General features: G+C 32.2%; 1 protein-coding gene across 1 annotated transcript in view; it reads left to right on the top strand.

Moving 5' to 3' along the window:
- The window catches only part of LOC149478380 (protein Wnt-4-like), a 59,232-nt gene that overhangs the window by 35,247 nt on the left and 10,902 nt on the right, over positions 1-13,083 (top strand). The window contains exon 2 of the mRNA XM_089709545.1: positions 12,696-12,843. Coding sequence (XP_089565671.1) covers positions 12,696-12,843 — 148 coding nt within the window. The remainder of the gene's footprint in view (positions 1-12,695; positions 12,844-13,083) is intronic.

Below are 13,083 nucleotides of genomic sequence, written 5' to 3'. Positions count from 1 at the left end.
TACGGTAACAACTCGTAATTATAAAGTGCTTATGATTTTTTATTTAATTATGGTTTCGTTCGGACTAAATGTATGGGTTGGTTGGAAGGATTAATACGTATGTGTATTTCTTATGTGACAGGAAGGTAATTGAGTGTCCATTCTTTTGTAATATATACTTCTCAGTATTAAAAAGATTGAATGAAGTACTGTTTCCCATAATGGGGTGTGGGGTATACACATTTCATCTGTAAAACTGTTCTTGGCTACCTAGCCAGATGGAGACAAAATTACTGGTTTTCATCCGGAATCGAATCCGGGTCTCTACAGTTTTATCCATTAACCACTGCACCAAGGAGATAGTGTCATTAAGTTGCATCTCAATCGAATGTTTTTGTAGTAGGTAAGAATATTTACAAATGAGTTTTGTTGAATGCAATTGTAGGGTATGAAGGGTTGTGAGGCGGGTGTTAAATATCGCCTTTCATTTATTAAAACGTTTTTACTTTGCTTTATATTTTTTGGTTTCATATTTATTTGTTGTCATGTGATTTTGTAAATATTCTTTGGGTTTTGATTACAATAAGTAATAACGAGGAGCTTTATTTCAGCAGTTCACATAGCTACTCGTAAGTTATTATTTGTAATTAAACTTACATTTTTTACAAAATATGTATTACCTACTGCTTAGTTGTTAAAAAGTGAAGTCCCGTGTCCCCTAGTAGTGTAAGGGTCAGATGCATTATGCATACATCTGTTTAACTGATCGATATTCTTGTAAAGTAGGTGATCAGCCTTCTGTGTCCTGCCAGACCGATGTTTTTTATCTGCGTCTCCACCGGGAATCGAACCCAGGATTCTACGTTTCTACGCTCACACGTCATCTTTTTTACTAAGGAAGCGGCGGATTGAAGTTGTTAGGCTTATCATAAATCCATTCTTTGCATGGATTATTCTATACGAAATGGTTAACTTTGTGGTAGCACAAGTAATAAGCCATTATGATGTTTACGATAGTCTTAAAGCTGAGTGCTTTAATTTTGTTGTAAAAGTTATAACATTATGTTTATAGAGGTTTACCCGTTGTCGTTAAAGTGTAATAGAATTTATAAACAGTTTCCATATTTTCTTATAGGTACCTATAGTAGTACCTAACTTCTAATTCTATCATAGATTATTAATTTTATTCACATGTATAGGTAGATTTCCTCTGTTTGTCATTATTAATTATTTTATGGAGATTATTTTATTTATTTATATGTATGTATAAGTAAATTCTTTTCCTTTTCTTATTATAACAATAAAACGTTATGATAACAATAAAACAAGTAAATAACAAAAGCTTAAGTGGTTATTAAAGAAACAGTTACAATTTTACTGACTTTATAAATGTAACCTACATCTATCCACTAGTGTGCCCCGCGGTTTTACCCGCATTTCTCCGCTCCTGTTTGTCTTAACGTGATGTAGCCTTCGTTGAAAAATAGGCTAACACCAAAATAATTTTTAAAATCGAACCAGTGGTACCTGTGATTAAACAAACAAACAAACTCTTCAGCTTTATAATATTAAGTATAGATTTTAATTTTACAAAGCGACGTAACTCCACTAAACAAACATTTCAACGAGCAAACTATTCGTCAAAGGAATTGAACTATTTAATCAGAAATACAATCGCATTGAATGGACATCAAAGAAATTTTGAAATCGGATCCTGTATAAGAACGATCCATCATAATTTGACAGCTGAGAAAAAGTTCGTGCATTGTGTTTACATTTCAACCGCTCTTCTGTTGTATTAATTAATGTTTAGTAATTGGTATCTGCTTTGTTTGGTTTTGAATATTTTTCCTTTTTTATTGAAGCAATTTTGTACGTTACTACGTATATAGGTGCAAATGTTTACAAATTCGCAACGTCTCTTCGTTCATAAAATGCAATGATAAGTTTTGTCGTATATTTTTAAATAGCAATTATGTACTTGTAATCTGGAATTAGGAATACTTACTTTAATTAACAAAAAAGGTAAGTAAGCAAATAAATTTAAGTAAATTATTAAAAAAATAGTTTTAATATGACAATGGGGAATTGAAAATTACAAATGAAAATAAAATAAAGGTTTCACATACTGATTCAAAAATAATACAATTTTTAATTACGCATTAAGTACCAGCCCTCAGAATTTATTAACAGATGAAAAGAAACTAGTAATTTTCGCGTTGAAAGTCGTAAATATCAATTTGAATACAATTATAGGTTCGTATGAGCTTGGAGTGATTTATTCAATTACAATGAACAACAGACACTAGATAATTAGATATTTTGGTGAATGACGCCATATTTATAACGAAATGATTTGTGAGTTCGGTAATATAGTGTGTGTCTAATTGATGGATTTATAATTGTTCATATTTGATTTATGGTATTTATTTTGTGTGAACTTAAAACTAGCGGTCATAATAAGTGTAAACTGATACTTACTCAAAATTTAAGGACGTTTTTGAGATTCTAATTAGTAATAGATACTTATATACTATGTTTAAAGAAGTTTGTAACGAACTCTACAAGAAACTACCAAGTAACAATTTAATCAAAATTTTGAATTTATTTTTCAAAAATTTTCGTCCCTTAATGAACGTAGAGTTCATCATCTTAAAACCTGAATAAAACTTAAAAATGATATGTATGTAGATATTTTTTTTTATTGGGAAAACAAAATTATATTTAAGACTAATTTCAGCCCCCGATTTTGCCTTGTGTGACATCCGGATAAAAAGCCCTTAAGAAATTATAATTTTTTTCTTCATCAAATTTCATTTCAGTTCGATTAATTTTACAAACATCTACCTATACCTACAATTCACACTTTCGTATTAAATATAATTTTAAGTACAATAAGATTTTCCTGAAATGTGTCAATTGATAGATTTATAACTGCAAACCATAACCTTTATAGCTACAAAATATATATTGTGTGCTAAAGGTCAGTTTGTTCGTGATTTGTGAAACTGACGTGTATCGACAATAAATTGTTTGCTTGAGAAATTGTTAATATAAATTATGTACTTTGATATGCTTTACCAAACCTTTGAAGATTTAGGATATAGGGAAAATATATTGATTTGATATTTAGATATTTTATCAGCACCCTATTAAGACTTCAAGAAGAGAGTGTACCTCCACCTTAAAAAGTCGGCAACGCATCTGCAGAAACCCCTGTAGATGAAAATGGGCGGTGGACTTGCTTAACATCAGGCGGAGACAAGCCTGTTTGCCCACTCTTTTATAAAAAAAAAACTGTTTTTTTGACATAGTAATACATACCTAAAAAATCATAACAATCAGTCAAGCCGTTTTCAGTTTACGTTGCTAAAATATGACATGACAATTCTATATTAGTATCTTAGAAGGTATAGGTACCTATTGAATTAATATCATGTTTTTATTCCTAAAAATATCTAACTTACGCAAAATTAACGAATAACGTTTCAATTTACCGTTCGTACCGTCAATAGATCAACTAAAATTCATTATTTTGATAACTTGCATCTCAAAAAGCTTTAATCGACTATATAAAGGATCTTTATGTGACGTTTTATATCTAATGTTCATAAAGCAGGCTGAGAATCCAATAAAACCGCTATCATGGTAATAACCTTGGTAATAAACACTTTATTGATAAAATTTGAAAACTCATAAAGGGATGACTTAAATTGCAATTTTTGTGGGCTTAGAATAAGATAAACGGTGTTTATGAATGGAAAAATATACATGTAGGTTCGTAATAAGTCCTAAAGGTAACCTGTACGTATGAGGGTGCTATTTTTTTTTGTGAAATAGATTAGATTTCATGTGCGGACATTTCGCATCTACTATCTATCACGTTTTTAGGTGACGTTTTAATAAAGTTTTTATTTTGTTCTCAAATATTTATACCTACCTACCTTTTTAATCGACTTCATATTTAAAATATGTACATACATTTTGTAAATGATAGGAATGGTATGCGATAGCAATAATTCTATGGAAGAATATTGAAAATACCTTATTTAAAATAATTAAAAATATATAGTTCTTAGTTGCTTAGAATCTAAGCCTTAGATCTACTGTCGTACATTAATTATTGTAAAACATAAAACGGGCAAATAAATTTATTTCATTTCATTTCATTTCAGTGTTGGTCTTAGTTCAATTATTGCATGTAAAAACTAAAAAGTACTGCCTGAAGCATTTGATTCTAAATTACAGTTTTAACTTCATAAATTAACCAAATCTGTTTTACGTATCGATAGCAATAAACATTGCTATGAAAGGGTAGCTAAACCCCATCATTACCATCACAATTACATACCAATCACCTAGGGACAGGGGGCGCCATGAGTCATTGTATGACTAACCAATACCACGTGGTTATGTTTATTTATTTAAAATGACTGAAAATATCGTTTTTTTCATCGAGATAGTATGTACTACGTACTAGAGAGGCGATCGCTACTACACTCTCTTTAACACGAGCTAGAGGCAAGAATCACAAGTCTCTTTAGTCTGTGCCGGACTGTGCCGCGTCAACACGACGTGTTATTGCTCTGTTCAAAATGCCTTCGTGTGTGCTAAGATATTGTTTTAACAGTTCCTATAATACAAACAAAGCCTGAGGAGTGACTTTTCACCAGTAAGTTTCCTTATTATGAGTAAGTCATGCATTTTACTAATATTGTTATCATTTTGCGAAAAATCACCACGCGTTCTGCGTTTCGCGCCATTTTTCATAGACTAACAGCACAGACGTGACACTATCGATGAGTCTGTTAAAAAAATGTAACTGGATTTTTTAACTATGAATATACAATATATGTATCTATACTAGGAAAGATTACCGTGGTGTAGTACCTAAATATTTATACTTTTACCCGACTACGCAAAGTAAAACGGTAGGTTATATTAAGTAATATTTATTTATTTATTTACCTATTTTTATTTATTAAAAAAAGGTTCATCAACAGTTGTTCCAATAGGATTTATAAATTATTATGCACAACAATTACAAATAAACACAACATTAACAGAAACTAATACAATTAAAGTTCCTTAATCGCGCTTCCTTTATTCGCGTTTTCACTATTCGCGGATTAAAAAAATGCGACCCAATTTCTATATTCGCGACTAAAAATTTTTTTTATTCGCGGATTTAATAAGTACATACATAATAATAAAATTATTCCAATAGGTATCTTACCCAATATCCTTGTCAAATGGACTAATAAGAAAGTAAAATAGATCTTATTACAAGTTTGCCTAAAGTACATAATATTATGTTCTTAAATGATATCGCCGAGGCCTTTGACACAAGCCGCCTTTATCGCAAGCCGCCTCTGCGGCGATTGATGTTTTTGAGAATGTAAATAAACAGAATGGAAGCAACCTTATAACTCAATAAATAAAGTATATTTTTAAATTTAGTTCCGTTTATAGTAAAAGCCGCTTTGCGTATTTATTGTTTCGTCTTTCACATTCGTTACAAAAATTGTGATCGAGTAAGGGGGCGTCCATAAATTACGTGAGGTGTTTTTTTTTAATTTTCTGCCCCTCCCTCCCCCCCTGGTGAGATGTCGTGAGATTTTATTCAACCCCCTCCCCCATCCTCGAATCTCACGTGAGATTTTTCAAAATGTGAGTTTCTTATACGTAAACGCCATCAACATTGAATCATCGTATGCATTTAATTAGGGCTATTATAAACCAATACTCCAAAATTCGATTACATCATGAAGCAAAAACTGATAAAACTATTGATTACTACACAAAACGACAAAAGCTTACTAAATTGATATTATTTAAAGGAAATTAAAATACATAGTTTAATATAAAATCCTCTTTTTATTAATTCCCTAGTATCAGTACCACCAGATAGTACCGAGTAAACAGATTGCACAATGTGTCGCATCTGCACGCATTGCTTAATCTTTGAACTTGAAGCCACGCCTCGCTCGTTCCACACGTACCCCACCACATCGGCCGCGCGCAATGTTTTTGTTTGGAATAACCTCTCTAGTGTACATATATCTCGATGTTTTTTTTGCATTTTATTAATTTTCGGATATTATTCTTTAAAGTGCAATGAGGTTGTTTTGAATGACGGGGTAAATCCAATAAAACAATCGTGGTAAATATTGAATGATGTACATGTACCTATTTTGATAATTTAAAAGCGCTCTAAAGGAAGTCTAGTTGAATGAATAAATTTTTGTGTTTGAAATTACGAATATTATACAACAATTTAAAATTATGCTTATTAAGTACATAGAAAAGTTTCCACAAACTCATTATTTCATCCCTATCACGACAATTTTTACACTGACAAATACGAATCTGTTATCGTTATGAAAAAAACTATGTAGGTATATTATCCTCATAGCAAGCGTCACATTAACATAAAATTACCCTAAAGTACACACTGACCCATATGTTTATGGCCTAAAATTTCAAAAATGTGTACATAAAATCAGTAAAAATGTACACTTGGGGACTTGCTACTTCACTTTATCCAAATCAGCTGGAGTGTAAAGGTAATTAGCCTAAATATTTCTATCACAACAGGAAGGCAGTTGATGTTACCTCCGGTGACGAAAGAGAACTTCATTTGAATATTAAACTTTATGTTAAGCTAGTAAGGGTGTAGTTCGCATTGAACGGAATTTAAGTTTGTTTTCGTCGAAAAAATGCAGCGTAAATGCAGGTTAAAATTATTGAAAATATTTCGTAGAAATTTTTTTGCTATATTATGTTATTAGGAATGTAAACAATAATGTTTGATTGAATATGCATTATGAAATGTTTTCTTGGAGATTGGAATTATTTTGCTCGTTACTTGATTGATTCGTTAAAATATGTAGTTTAAAATAATGTTTGAATGAAACTAGTTAAGTGAAACTCGTAATATTTTACTTAACCAAAGAATACAAAACACAACAGTCTCATTCTTATCTATTACTTCGTTTGAATCCTTTAAAAATTGTATTTTAAAACTACGTGAGTTATAAAAGCTAGTTCTATAATTCAGGTAAGGTGATTTCACGCATGGAAACATCATAAAAGCCCGCGTCTTCGTCCATTGAGGACCGCCCTATTGAACATTTAGTCACACTGTTCACACCTGCTTACTATGAGTTTTCGAACAGTACAAAATATGACGTTATTATTATATGTATATAATAATTATGTAGGAGAAACACGAGGAGATTGTTTCTACTACTTTTACGTGTTTTTTCTAGGTAGGTATGAATGAAAAAGGAAACATCTTGATAACGAAATATAATAACTACATATTACTTACAAACATTAATTATATTTATTTCGTTGTCACAAAATCACAAAGAATAGAAAACTTTGATTGCAATTTGTGTCGAAAATAGATAGGTACAAATATAATAAGAACAAATTCGCTGTGCTGATAAATATTGACAGAAAGTTATCTATAACATGTATCTTTTTATCCAATTGTAATTTTCTATTGTTGCTGGTTCAGGATTGTACATTGTACTTCGATATTTCTTTCATTTTCTTTTAAACTGTATTTATCGATGGTGTGTCTCATTTTAAATTCGCAATCTTACCTGTTATTCAATACGTACAATTGTTATATGGGTGGTTCGTACAAAAAAGGTAATCCGTTGACAATAATATGATTACCGAGTTGTGAAATGCTTTGTGCGCAATAATTAACGATATGTGAAATTAATTCGACACGCTTTCGAGTTTCTATCGAGTTGCAATAGTAGTGATGTTTTCCTGGAATTAAGTAAGGAAGGCATTTTGATACTCAATGTTGCGTTGGCATTTGTAAATTTTAGATTCTTGGAAGTTGTTTTGAAAGAATATTGGTTTACTTTTCAGTTAGTATCGAATTTTACGGGTTTGTAAATAGTAATTGTATTATAAAGTAGTTTTCTTCTGGAATTTTTATTTTCGGATCAGTAATAAGGGCTTTTTGAATATATCCAAAGAGTTTATTGGACAGAGTGCGGGTTTCTTAATGACTCACGTCAAAATATTTTATTTTAAATATATTTTAGTTTTATTCAGGTTGGAGTTTTATTCAGTTTTCTTTCATCTTTTGATTAAATTTTTAAAGCTATAGACATTTATTGGCCAAAAAACAAATTGAACTTTAAATTTTAGGTACTTATATCAGCAGATTAATTTAAGAAGTAGAAAACAGAAATACCAAATAGAGAAATAAATAATTGTGTAACTATCCTTATTCCCAGGCCGCTTTTAATAACACCTGTGCATTATTGAATTTATAACTGTATTTCTTTGTCCTAAGATTGAAAATCTATTGCGACATATTTTCACACTCCGGTGCCAAGTCACTACATAGTATAAAACAAAGTCGATTTCCCTGTCCCTATGTCCTTATGTCCCTATGTCCCTTTGTACGCTTAAATCTTTGAAACTACGCAACGGATTTTGATGCGGTTTTTTTTAATAGATAGAGTGATTCAAGAGGAAGGTTTATATGTATAATAACATCCATTAAATAGTGGGGAAGTACTGTTATTTTTGAGGTTTCTAAAGTGATGTCGTAAAAAATTACATTTTTTCCGCTTACATTGCAAACGCAGGCTGAACCCTACGAGTTTTATCAAAATAATGTACTAAGTATTATACACATTGAAAAGGTCTATAGAAAAGTCCGCGATGGTATATGTCTATCTCTTATGGATAACCCACAATAACATTTTTTTGTCATTTACTTTTTACGAAAAATAATGGCTAATTTTCGATGCGATTTTAACCAATACAGCATTAATCCTTAACCAATTAAATACCTTGAATACATTGTTCGTTTAATATAGATCTATATGGCCCTTTACACCGTATGATTTAAGTGAATATTTTCGAAGATATTACAGATTTAAAAATTGCGGGACGTAGCGTTTGCGGCGGTACCGGGCACCGGCCGGCCGCCAGGCTATCTATACGAAGTCGGAGCGGGCCGCTATGTTTTTATATATTACAACGTTCACAGTTTTTCTGTAGTGTATTTAGTATCAGCATTGCACCCGTGCGAAGCCGGGGCGGGTCGCTAGTAAGCTATAAACGGTGGTATGCTAATTGGAACAAAATTTGGGTAAACAGAGTTAGTTGGTAATGAGAAATTTGGATTTTCTAAAAATTAGATGGAAAAAAGACAAATGTGAAAGAAGACTACTATAAGCTTTAGAACTATAATGAAAAAGTGCTTCAGTATTATTAAATTCTGTTATGTGCTATTAAGACATCACGGAATGTTAATCTTTAGGAGAGCATTTTCTGTAGAGCTTTAGAAAATATTTTAATCGACATAGTTTTGACTTTGATCATTTATGAAAGAATTTTTTTTTAAAACTACCCTCACTAAACTATTATTATTCAACAGAACCGATTAAACCGTCTTATGTATTGACTAAAATCACCATCATTTACTTCCAAATAGTAAAATATAGTTATAACAACCCAAGTATTTAAAACCAATTTCCTCCCATAAAGCGCCAAACTCGTATATTACTTTAACCCATTCACACGGTCATGTCAATATTAACTCTATAAGCTATGACTTATCGCCACACCTTAAATACTCGTTAGACTGGATGCACATATTATATTAGTTAACGGGAAGCGAAATAATATTTTAACGTTCACTAAGTGCCATATCACACTAGCGGATTGCGAGCGGTTTCAAAGCGGAGCGGGTGCGCAACGAATACGTTGCGGGCGCGCAACGAACACGCCGCGGTTGCGCAGCGAATTCGTTGCGGACGCGTCATTTTGTATACTCTCGCACAAAAGCCAGCCCTTCCGCCTTGCCTAACTTCCATTCAATATTTCCATCGTTTCTGTAGCACTCAATTTTTTAACCGTACTGTGGAAATGCACTTACTTAACAGTTAACTAAAGATGTAATAACAACTGGAGTTGTTAAAAAAAGGTGCTATAAAATTGAATTACTAGGACTTTTAGAATGTACCATACATTCCAAAAGTATGTAACGACTGACCAGTATAATCTCTCCCATAGCAACGTATGTTATAAAGAGATTTTGTGAACCTAATTATGAGCAAAGTGATAGTGAGTTGCTGGTTGCTTGATAAAATTTTCTATTCACTGCTATTTATCTAATAATAAGATAGCCCTGTTTTAGTTAAGGAGCTTTAACATTTATTTCACTAATGAACTTTCTTAATGAGCAATTAAGTTATCTGATTGCATTTCGACCAAGATTTAATAGATAAAACAATACCCTAAACATTAACATGTTATGAAACTCGTAAAAAATAATGATCTCATAATTATTATACTATCACAAGTTATAAGTAACAACCAGCACGGATTCCATTTTGTTAATGAGTGTACATGACTGCGACGTAAACGTTGCGCATCTGCCACGCGTCCGCAACGAATTCGCTGCGCAACCGCAACGTATTCGTTGCGCACCCGCTCCGCTTTGAAACCGCTCGCAATCCGCTAGTGTGATATGTCACTAATCCTATGTGATGAATGTATGCTATATTCTAGATTGGACTTTCCAAGATTAGCGAAATGCATCTGAATGCAGGTATATCTAGTACTCTTTGGAACTTAAATTGCAGTGGATTTGTAAGAAGCTACGCATTTAAATACTGCCAGTATATTGTTATGATACTTGAATATTGGATATAATTCAATGCTGGTGATTCAAGTAAGTATTTATTTTATGATAGACTTTCCAAATTCACACTCACACTCAGTGGTTACCAGATTTCAATATAATATTTCATAATAAAGATATTATATTAATAAACGAAACAACAAAAAAGTAAATAACCAATTACCATAACACAGTTCTATTGAGTTAAAACAAAACCGTCCGAGAAATTTAACGATGTATTATGTACCTAATGTGTGTAAAATAATGCTAATATCAATACAAACTCTTACTATAATTATTTTAGCACTATAAACCACGCATAAAGCTATACAAACAATTCTTCAATGTTGCCAGTTCAATAGCTTTCGAGCATGCAACAATTTGACATCTGTCAAAACTAAATTATATAATGGCGGTTTCGCGCGCCCGCGTATGATTTCTGTGGTCGTTAGTGAGACTCATATGGAGGTAATTTATGTGTTAACAAAATATGTTTTTATTTGTAGAACAAAATAATAATTTAAGTCATAAGATTGTGTCGGAAAGTATAAAATATAATAATTAGGTAACAGATAAGTTAAAAGAAAAAAGCTCGTCTTAAGTAATATTAAAATGCATGGTAACCTGAATTTGTAGTTTTTAAGAGCTTAATTAAAAGTAGGCCATCTCTACTCCAGCAAATAAGTCATAATTAACTTTTTCTAAAAACGAATTCAGAAAACTTGAAGTAACATTCTAAACTACGACATTGTTAAAAATATAGAAAAAATATTTTTATTTTCCAGCCACAAGAGAGCCTAGATTAGCTTGTTCTGTAGAAGAGCCCTTCTCGACATTAAAAGCCACTCGGTTTCTTCTAAATTAAAAAAAAAGTTATATTTCCTCCATAGAAATATGCGATTTTGTATTTATTCAAAATGACCTATATCCCGACGGAGTACAGCGATAATTGTAAGCCCCATTTGACATCATGGATGACATAACACAAGGAATCCTTCCCCCCATTTAGAACACTTGAATGTGCTTCCCCGTATCACGGCTTGCACGTGCGCCACTCAAGGTCTCGCAACCCTGTACACATCCTCTCATGTTTGCAATTAAAACGAAAACCCGAGTAGGACAAGAACATACGACATAAACAAGAGGAAACGGGATGCCACTTCTCATTTACCCGAGCACTTTTTATTTCAACTGGCACTTAAGGGAGGTCGTCGGCCAATCAACGTACTGTGCCGCGCCCGTTCCCATTGGCCGGTTTGAATAGAGAATTTCAAAGAACAAAAGCTGAGGGTAGGTAATAGCGAGTTTTGTTTCTTCGAGTGGCGTTTCTCATTCGAGTGTGAGAGCTCCTGAAGAACGGACGTCTCGAGACTAATTACCTTAGGTTACATGCATTGTTTACGAGGGTGCTCTCGCTAAGCTCCCTTCAATTGTCAGGACGATGTTTAACATTGTTATTTATTGTTCGAAACTCGTTGTCGGTTCTTGAGCTAGGAAATGTAAAGCAAGCAAATTAGCTATGTTTATTCCTCTAACAATCCCGTCTTCAGTGTTTGCGAGACGCCGCGTTTTAATGTTGGCATTCATTCATGCGGAGATACATTTCAACAATAAACGTTGATGTATTTGCTAATGCAATTAATCTGTTTACATTGGATCTCACTATGGAATTTGCTTTGGACTAATATTTACAGTTCTTAGAAATGTAATAAGAAAATGAATATCTATGTATATTATTTAAATTTTATATTTATTCATCTTACTACTCATTATGCATAACAAGCATTAAGCAATTACCTTTTGCAAAAGTTTTTTTTTTTTACATTAAACGTCTATATAAACAACACACTTATACAACCTAATTATTACATAAACTATAGTATACTAACGGTAGCATCCTATCTTGGTGCAATCATAATGAGTCACACATATTGCATTATAATTTCAAATCTCTCTCTAATTGCAAATACAAATCTCAGAATTATTTCCCTATCATAGCTTGTCGTTATCAAGCTCTCAGTACTTTAATATTCCGTTTTCCTTTCAGGAACTTGGCTGCTCCGATCCGACCTGCTTCGAACAATAGCACATCATTGGAGACATTCACAACACTGCATAAGGAGAGCTGTCATAGATTAGAGTACTTGGTCGAAAGGCAGAAGCAGTTATGTATGCTGTCAGATAAAATGGTTCAGGTGGGATTTGGTTACCTAATTATAGATATAATACATTATTATATTAGATTATAGATAATACATTATTACATATTTATTATTATATTAATGAAAGGATTAAACTCAAACTTTGTTGAGATTGAAGCGGTAAAATGAAATAAGGGAAACGAATGAATGTATTAAATTAATAACTGACTCTTAAACTATTTTGAACTATTGCTTCGGATCTAAATAATAAGCAAAAGAAGACGACCAATATCT

Source organism: Colias philodice, chromosome 22, assembly GCF_061535455.1.
Source record: "Colias philodice isolate Cphi_HAF_F1 chromosome 22, ilColPhil1 Martin Lab GWU primary, whole genome shotgun sequence".
In the NCBI taxonomy this organism is placed as follows: Eukaryota; Metazoa; Arthropoda; class Insecta; order Lepidoptera; family Pieridae; genus Colias; species Colias philodice.
This window is presented reverse-complemented; position numbering and strand designations above follow the sequence as displayed.